General features: G+C 46.9%; 1 protein-coding gene across 1 annotated transcript; it reads right to left on the bottom strand.

The window, feature by feature from the left end:
* Window positions 1-1,626: 1,626 nt before the first annotated feature.
* CXCL14 (chemokine (C-X-C motif) ligand 14) lies at window positions 1,627-9,694 on the bottom strand. The gene is made up of 4 exons (XM_010075507.1): window positions 9,631-9,694; window positions 8,664-8,769; window positions 3,999-4,109; window positions 1,627-1,869 (listed from the first exon to the last, which is right to left on the bottom strand). Exons 1-4 carry the CDS (start codon window positions 9,692-9,694, stop codon window positions 1,854-1,856), a joined length of 297 nt encoding a protein of 98 aa, XP_010073809.1. The 3' UTR covers window positions 1,627-1,853.
* Window positions 9,695-9,823: the final 129 nt, after the last annotated feature.

The raw sequence follows: 9,823 nt of genomic DNA on the forward strand, positions 1-9,823 counted from the left end.
AAATCTAACAGCTCTTTCTCCTTCTGGGTATTACCACAGTTAACAAGCATATAGTGTGCGTATAGATAGGGTGGGTTTTTTTTTTTTCCCTCTCTAAATGGGAGGAAACCCCTGAGCTGAGGTCAGGCATTGCCCTGATTACACAGTGTGAGATCTCTGGTGCAGGAGTCGTGCCGATCTCGGCAGCAGCCCTGTGCGAAGCCGCCTCTGCAGCGGGGAGCAGAGCTGTGCTGTCTGGGCAGCACCGGGAGCTCTCAGTGCATTTCAGCTCCGGCTGGCTTTGCCCTTCCTATCCTTTCCTTTGCCCTTCCTTTGTTTTCCTTTTTATCTGGGCAGTGCTGCAGGAGCCTTGCAGGGTGCAAATTCCCTTCTAACCGAGGTCTTGTCTAAATCGCTGCATTTAACTTGTTTTTATTTTGACCTGGGGTGGTTGATTTACATTTATTTAGTGTAACACTAGGCTGGTGGCTATAGGTGCATGGCATGGCCCTTTGTGTAACAAGATTCCTCAGTGTTTGGGCAAAATACAAATCCTAAAATGAGAAAGGGAAATAAACTGGACTGGAATAACATTTTCTAATTCCAGTGTCATCAGGATGCCATGTCAACTTCTCCGATTCAGTGTTTTTCCCAAAACCAATTCATCCACCAAAAAAAAAAGTTATTAGAAGTGGCTGGAGTTCCCTTAAGGAAATTTCAGAGCAGTTTCCAGCTTTTTTTAAATACATTTTTTATTACTTTTTTTTTTCCATTTGTCTTAGAAAGAAATATGAAATCTGCATGCAACCTTCTAAATATTTCGAACATTTAAATAGCATATGATAATTTAGCAGTACAGTACATTATACAGAAAGATAATATAGGGAGACTTCCTATAGTATATTTACAAATGAGAAGGTAGTTTTGTTATTTTAAAAAGAGGAATGCACTGCTTATCATTGAAGTATTACATTCAAAATAATGAATACGTTGTATTGTGACTAAAACATATATAGGTATTTATATGTTTGCCCTATCATATTTTTTCATAAAAAGGTACCTTTTAAAGGCTTTTTTTTTTGTTGCTACAAATCTAGGAAATCATACACAATAGTCTTGAAGCTTAAAATGTCTCAGTTCTGAAGCCACAAACTTTCTGTAAGAAGTTCAGGTGGAAAAAAAAAAACAAAACAAACCAAACATTTTCTTAGTAACAAAAATGACCTAGAAATGCTTTCTAATGAACAAAATGTTAGATGGGAGATTGGTACGCTTCGCCTTGCAGCAAGATCTCAAGTCCCTTAAAGAAGAGGTACACCAGTGATGCTCAGACTCGTTTGAGGATGTGCCGTGGGACCTCACTTCTGCAGTTACAGCCACGACATTTCAGCGGCATCTTCTCCAGCAAACTCATCTTTGGTCCCCGCTTTGCCTGACTAAGGTGGAGGCTGCAAACGTGACAAACAAGCGCAGCACCGGAGCTTTCCCGCTGCGGAAGGATGAGGGACACGGCTGTACAACACCTTTACAAATGTTTGTTTGTCTAGTGAGCTTATAAAGCTCGATTGCAATCATAGTGAAGTATGAATGAATAACAATTAAAAAAAAAACCAAACCAGCTGCTTAAAAATGAAATGCATTTGCTTTCCCAATATGAGTACAGAGCAGATGGGTATGAAACCTGGAGTGCAACGGATGCTTGTGAAATCTGGAAGCCTTTTGCACGTGGCTAGAAAATGTAAAAACTGACCCTTGGTAAAAAGTGCTTTATAATAATATAGAATTTGTGTCTTATGTCTGTGAGAGAAATCTTCTGCAGAGCCCAGTCCTATGCCAGCCAAGGGAGTCCTCTCCATTCCTCACGCTGCTGCCTCTTATTCTTCATAAACCCTGAACAGAAGGAAAGCCAAGAGCAAGGTGTTTAAACTATCAACAAAACAATTCCCTTCCAAATAATAACAATAATAAACCCCGACCCACAAACAACAAAAAAACCCCAGAAACCATATTTTTAACCTTTTCTTAAGTGAATTGGAAAGTAAGTTATTGCTGTCCATAAAGCATCTGGGAGGAGGGCTGGACTTTGAAACCCCCACATCTTGTAGGTGTGCAGGGAGTGATGTGCTCTGCCATGAGTATCAGGATATATAAGATGAAGAAATCCCCATCTGCTAATACACTTTAACTGCTGGAAAAACCCCTATCTTGTATACAGATGTTGAAGTATATCACGAGCTGTGTGTAGATAATAAGTTGACAATATCTGTTGTGTTTAGAATAATATTATAGGCAGTGTTGTTTTACATCCTGAGAAAAACACCTGCCAGGCTTGTTTGCTGAAAGCAGTCTTCCATAGCATGGGAAAATCGGGGGCAATGCTGTTTGGAGGAACAGGTTCATATTTGTACTGCGTTTGACTTTAAATTCTGCTTTTTCCTGGGGAGCAGTGCAGTGGGTTTGGTACAGCTGGCACTGAAAGCACTGACAAATTGTTTTATTTATTATGAGGACTTGGTTTGAATCATAGAATCACAGACTGGTTTGGTTGGAAGGGACCTTAAAGCCCATCCAGTGCCACCCCCTGCCATGGGCAGGGACACCTCCCACCAGCCCAGGTTGCCCAAAGCCTCATCCAGCCTGGCCTTGAACCCCTCCAGGGATGGGGCATCCACAGCTTCTCTGGGCGCCCTGGGCCACTGCCTCACCCCCCGCACAGTAAATCAAGCTCTTCTGTGTCTGAAATAATCCCTTGATGCTGCTTCAGCTGTGGTTTAGCTGGGCTGCCCTGCTTGCCCCGTTCCAGTGTCAGTGTCCCCACGCCGGGGGACATGCTGCAACAGGGCAGTGCCAGCGCTGGGCAAGGCAAAGCGATTGAAACCTCTGAGGGTTGTGCTGCATCCTTCTGTATGCCCCAGGCTGGCAGCCAAAGCTGTGGGGATGCTGGGCTTGCCGTCCCTCCTCCTCTCCCTGGCAGCAGGGACAGTCCCTGTGCCCTGGCTGGGCTCTGGGGAAGCCTCCAGCTGCCCCTTACTTTGGGCTATGGAGAAGGCTGCGAGCAGCACCGTTATCTGCGGCCAGGAGCCAGTCTGCAGCGGGGGGACCTTGGCTCTCACAGCCTTGCACGGGGCATTCCTCCTCTCGGTCTGCTCGGGGGAGTCCTGCACGATTCCTGAATGCACAAGCCTGGGGCTGAGCATCCTTTGTCATCACGACTGCACCAGAGCTCGCTGGCATCCTTGGACCTGCTGAGTCCTGAGATGGAGCTTGCTGCTCGCTGGCCTTGTCTGAGCTCAATTTTGGGGAGTAAATCCCCCATCAGTTGAGGAGGATGAGGGTTTTTTGGGACTGTGCTGCATGCAGAGGTTCTTTCTTAGCCATGGCTGGAGAGGAGGTAGAAATTGGGCAGCTCCCTTTAATTACACATACGGACATCACTGCTGGCCATCAACCATCAGGAATTCATGTTTCTCTCTCTCTTCTATCTATGACTGATGGCTTGCAAAAAAAAAAAATCCTCTTCGCAAGGGAGAGTGTGGCAGAGCATCTTACCAGCAAGTTACTGTTTTTTTTTCTGGGGATGTTAAAATTGGCAAAGTTCTGCGTCATCAGGTAGTGATGATTTTGAGGTGGTGGGATTAAAGCTTGTGACAGGGCATTCTCTGCCCAACTCTGCTGATTGCTTTCCGTGTGGAAGTCATTCAGCTTTTCATCTTGGCTTTTTCCCCAGAGAAGGGAGGTGAGTGTATGTAAATAACTGAGAACATCAGCTGATGAATACTTTAACAGAAAATTTTTACTATTTATATGTGGAACAGCCTAATCCTAAAATAGAAGTGCATGTGGCAGGAAAGAAATAACATCAAGAACATCCATTTATAACTGTAATTTTGGTAATAAAATACATCCTCTGTGCTGGATAGAGCTTTTGCACTGTTTTCCTGGCCTCTCTCTGAATGCTGCTGATTGCCCAACTCACTGCCAAGATTTTTCCCTTCCCCATTCAGCAAATCCCTACTTACCTGCCTTTCTCTTTCCATACTCTGTACCACTTCAGCAGCCTCACTGTGTTCTGGCGTTTGGGGTTGAGGCAGTGCTGCTGCTCCCCTCGCACCCGCGTCCACAGCGTCACGCTGCAAGGCAAGCCAGCACAGGTTACGGGGGCACGGGAAACACCCCTCCTCTGCCCCCACCCCGGGTAAATGCCAAAATCGGTCTGGGGATTCTCACCCAGGTGGGGAGTGGAAGAGTTTTCATGCTCTGTGCTTCATGGCAGATATTTGAGTTTCTTGTAATAATATCGGAGCAGATCTTTAGCTGTTATCGATCAGTGCAGTGCACTATTGTCCACCCTTATACTAGGTTGTATCAGATGAAGATTTAACCACTGGTTTTAATCAGTGGGTTTGCTCTGCCTGTCAGATGTTTTGTTTTGAGCTTAATAGCTGATTTAGTTAGGGTTCACTCAGGCGCCCCAAGGTCTTTGCATGAGGAAATGGTCCCCTTGCACTCAGCAATGCTGCATCCAAGAGAAAAGATCAGACCTGGTTCATTGATTTTTTAATTTTTTTATTAAGTTTTCAATATTTTAAGTACTTGCACACGGCAGAGTGCCTGTGTGCCCAACAGAATAGCTCTGAGCCCCCCAGCATTGCAGTCCTGGGGGCTTCAGCCTCACCTGATCCCAGGCTGACCCCTCTCTCCTTGCCAGCAGCAGTGCCTTGGTGGCCATTTATTGTCAGGGTAAAGTGTGGTGGGAGGCAAAACATGGCAAAAGTCTTCGCTTCATGTTAGGTTTTGTCCCAGAGAGCTTAGTGAAGCCATTGCAGGTTGGTCTGCCACAACCAAGGTGACACAAGAGACCTGGAGCTGCTTCCCAAGAGGATGGCTTTCCAGGAATGTCAAGACTACTATCACTTCTCAGGGCTCAAAATCAAGCAGTTTTCCATTTTTCTTATTAATTTTGTGATTTAAAAAAAAAAAACCAGAAAACGCCAATGCACAATTTTTGAATTATTCATTTTCTGGAAATCCCATCTATAATGGAGAAACATGGTTTTTGATTCAACTAAAATACTATAATGGAATTATTTAAACACTGCTGAAGACATGAGTAAAATGATGGCAGAAAACTCAGAAATATCTGTGCATACTGGTGGGCTTATTTTGTGATTTGGTTTAGAAAGGAGCTGTTTTACCTTCTAACCCAAGAAAAAGTTCCTTGCAAGCTTTCCCAGCTCAGCCGGCCGGTGCAGAGGGGCCGTGCCTGACTGGAAGTGAGACGCTGCGTGTTCCCTGCATGAGCTCACCTACAGGTCTCACCACGTTTCCTGTTTCAATATTATTTAAGGTGCTCCAATAGGATTTTTTTTCTATTCAATTAACCTTCTTCCTTGCTCTTTTTCTCCATTCCACCTCCGACAAGTGTAAGCTAAGTCACAAAAAGACAAGGTGCAATTTTCAGGTTGGTTTCTGGGAAGCGGTGGAAGGTCTCCAAGAGCCTCCGTGGCTGCAGCGTTGGGAGGGGAAGGGTCACTGCCAAAACCTACGGACTGCCTCTGCTCCAAGGGTGTTCTCAGCCAGCCCCTCTGGGGATCAGCACTGAGAAGGGAAGTTTTCCTGTAGCTCTGAACGGGACTTAAACCAAACCTTCACTGTAGGCACAAGGCATGCGAGTTTTAAAGGACGTGAGGTCAGTGCAAAGTTTCTCCATCCAGCAGCCACCTTCTCGGCTCTGCTTTCTGCACTGGCTGATGCCAGACCTTGGCTTGGGTTGCTCCTCTGACAGGCCAGAGAAAGTATTTCCAGAAAGTGACGGACAGGCTGAATTGCAGGAGGAAAGAAGCAGGAGCGCCTCGGAAAAGTGGCAAGCCTGACATTTGCACCAGAAGCAGTGAAGGACAATTCTGGATTTACTAGAGCCTAGCAGGAGGAGGACATGCATGGCTGGATTCCCAGGTGAACAACCAGGGCTTTTCTCAGGCTGAGATGCCTTGCTTTGACACCACACATAAGTTTTCTTCTTTGATGCTGGAGGCTGGATGACAGAGATGTTCCCAATGCAGCCCCGTGGTCCTCTGCAGTTCCCATGCAGTCCCTGGTCCTGTGGGCACAGGGTTGGGGGGTGGCATTTTTGGGGACCCTGAGGTGACCTGGCCCTGCTCTCAGAGGTGCTGGTCCAGCAGGTGTAAGGGGACGTGCCTAAGAAGCCCTGTGGGAGCTGATAGCCTGAGTGAGGAGCTGTCTGGATGGGCTGCAAGAAGAGGTTGAGAGGGATGGAGAAGGGACTGAAGCACCAGAACTTACACCTCCAGTGGGATTTGGGACATGAGCTCACTCCAGGGGTATCTGCTGCCCAGGGCTTGGTGGCTGCAGCCTTCACCCGGGGTGTCTGAGGTCCCTGTGCCAGAATCCTCCCCTGTATGTCCAAGCCTCCAGGGCTGCGGTGAGCACCCTGGGTCAGTCCATGACCATCTGCAGGGATGGTGGGGCTGCACCGCTGCCCACAAACACCCTGTCCCTGGGGCCAGCAGGGTCCTGGCTCTGGTCCCTTCAGCTGAGCCAGTGCAGGGACTGTCACCCACCGTGGCTGTCCCTCGAGAAAGGCTCCCAGTGGTGCCCATTTCTCCCCTCTGGCTCAGGCCCCCCTCTTTGGGACGGGGCAATGTGGGGAGGGGTGGTGGATCCTTTCAGACAGAAAGAGTTAAACTTCCCTCCTCTTTTCTGTTGCTTTTCCTCATTCCGGGAGACAGATATCCACACAACTGCTGCTAGATGTACTGTGCATCTTGATAGGTTTTGACTCGACTGAGGACTCAGTTTAGCTGCCTCTTACCCCGTACCACAGCTCTGCTGGGGGGGGGGGTTATGGCCAATGAAAAATTCCTTCCTAACCTGCACCCTCATACCTGCTGCCTCTCTGCCAAACACCATTCATATCACATTTCTCCTATATGAAAATATACGAAAGCTTTTGGGAAGGTCAGGAGGGGACCCAGCTTCAACAACTCGTTTTAGTTGATCACCACAGTAACAAAAACTCAGCTGCAGGAATTCAGCTCTTCTGTGCCTTGCCCAGAGACTCCCACATCAATGGGCTCTCTGAATATTAATTTCAGTTTGCTTTCAATACGGACTTCAGGTTGCAGGAGAGTAGCCCTGATTGCCCCGCAGCAGCAATGGGAGAGGGATGGGACAGCTCTGTCCCCACAGCTGCTGCAAACCCAGGGCTCGAACAGCATCGCTTGGCATCTGCATAGCTATCCAGCTGGGAAAGCACCCGCTCCACCATGGCATTACAGCTTTCCTGACTTTCTGATTGAAAGTGGAATGTTGCATTAATGAGATTTATTTTATACCCCCCTCCGGCCACCAGCTGCTTTCAGGCAAATGCCTGGAGTGGGATGCGAAGAGTTAGTGCCCCTCTACACCACCCTTTTGCAATCGGAAGGTCAGAGCAAACAAAGTAAAGCTGCAAGGAACTGATTCAGGTGGTGATGCTGTGCAAGCATTTCAGGTCACCACCTTCAAAGAGGGGGGGTCTGATGTTCACTGAGCTCAGCATTACTCAGCATCGTGTACATCTGGAGGAAGCCTAAGGCAGCTTGGCTCTCTGTTCCTCCTCCAAACACCCTCCAACGAGTCTGGCCAGCCAGTTCTGCGTGGGCAGGATCAGGCTCCTGGGGTATCTCCTTGTTTGTGCCAGTTGGATGGGCAGGATTTGGCCCCGTGGGCATTACAAAGCACTGGAGGTGTTACACAGCTCAGCAGGATGGGACTCAGATCCTGCTGTTAAAGCATTTTTCTAAGATTAAGCGAATGGCAAATGTTCCGTGATGGAGCACAAATGCTGGAGTAAATCAGTCCTTGGCGTTCTGGGGGTGTGGCAGCTCTTGGGACCCTTTTTCCCCTTCTTAGGTGGCAGCGGGCTCAGTGCAGTCTTCACGGCTAATCTGCACTTCTGGTCCTTATCCAGCCCCACGTGCTGGCTGGTTGGTGTTTTCTTGGGGGATCTTAAGATATCCAAGACAGGACAGAAAAAACCCCCACAAACTAACTATATTTAAAATTTAAAAAAAAAAAAAACAAAACCAAACCTAATCTCATTTTGACAGAGATCAGAGATGTCAAAAATCCCTGTACCTGCCTTGGTTCAGTTAGTCACTGCATCACTTTCAGACATCACAGTTTGCAGTGAGACAGGGAGGGAAGTTTTTTTCTTATGTGCTAGGTAATCCCGTGGAATGCAAGGGGATGGCTCTGGTACAACGCAGGAGAAAATCTGACTCTGGTTGGGATAACCCTTGCAGAAACAAGCATGGAGCGAACTCTGCTCGTGTTCTTATTCCGCACACCCCAAATAACTTGAGTAAATAGTTCTGTGTTTTACATCGGGCAGCTTGGAGCAGGATTTGTCCCTATCTTCACTTGAACTAACGATTATCCTTTTATCTCTACCTGTTCTGCAAATATTTCTTCGAGCAAAAAAAAAAAAACTATGTTGAAAAATGATAGCTGGGTTTTCCATCAGAATTGAATATTCCATTGCATCTGACACAGCAAATGAGTATTCCCAGAGATTAGCATGCCAGGGCACGAGAAAACCAAAGAACAAAGGAACTTGCAGGACAAGGTAAAGCAATTCAGCTGATAGGGAAACAGAAAGCAACAAATGAAGGAAAACTTACATAATCATCTCTTCCACGCAAAACGGGTACCTCGGTTTTATTTCCAGCTTCCGTACATTAGAGAATCTTATTTTAGGACCTTTTCTTGAACATTTGCACTTTACACCTACAAGAGAAAGCATTTTCTCATGCGCCTGCAAAGCCTCCTGCATACCGAGCGTCCCTTCCCTGCCAGCCTGTGTGCACACAAACTTCACTTCAGTTTTTCAAGCCTCAGTGGGAAAAGCTGAATTTCTGTAATGCTGTAGAACTTAAAAAAAAAAAAATATATATTTTCTTTGCTGTATCCCAGGAAAAGGTAGTGACTCTCTGGGAAAAATGTTCTGAGGCTTAGTAAATCTGAGAGCTTTTGAAAGTGCACCTGCTGCAATTAAATGTAATTGTATTTAACTAAAGGAAATGAGAGAGTCAGAACTCGCTTTAAACTAAGCAAACGTCTCAGCTACTTTCTCATTCATTCCCATCTCTCTCAGACTTTGTGGGACTTCCAGTTATTTCTCCATTTCTCCTTGCATGGATGCTGCAGTGCATTCACAGCCAGACAAAAGCAGAGCGTTTTTAACCATCATTTTTTGTGCCCAGCAGAAAATGCACAAGCGTACATGGTGGAATTTGTGCCACCCCATCAAATCCACCTCTGCTCTATTTTCCCTGAGAAAACCACCCTCTGTTTCAAAGGAGACATTCGATCTCTGTTCCTGAATAGTGGAGAACACAGCGTGACCTCCTGTACTGTGAGCTGGGGCTATTATTTGGTTTGCAACGAAGACACAACTTTGTTCTGTCTATTTTATCTCTCCTTCCACCTTTAAAAAAACCCCACGGCTACCTTACACATGGATTCAACACATCCCTCTTTCCCAGCATGCAGGGGACAGCTCAATCCAACTCAGGGCTTATCAAGAGGCAAAAAAAAAATTCCTGGAAAAGAGCTTTAAGTGGGAATAAGCAGAACAAGCCACCTTACCTTCCGTGCTGGCCACGCACATGGCGATGAACAGCAGAAGCAGAGCCGCTGTCAGGAGCTTCATGCTGAGACAGCAGGTACCCAGAGAGCCGCCGGGGCTTTTAATGGGTTTGCTGGTTTCGGGTTCGTCCCACAAATCCCCCCGTCCCCGGGGCTGGATGTCACCAGGGAGGGGACAGCAAAGAGCGGCTGC

Source organism: Pterocles gutturalis, unplaced genomic scaffold, assembly GCF_000699245.1.
Source record: "Pterocles gutturalis isolate BGI_N339 unplaced genomic scaffold, ASM69924v1 scaffold31257, whole genome shotgun sequence".
Taxonomy (NCBI): Eukaryota; Metazoa; Chordata; class Aves; order Pterocliformes; family Pteroclidae; genus Pterocles; species Pterocles gutturalis.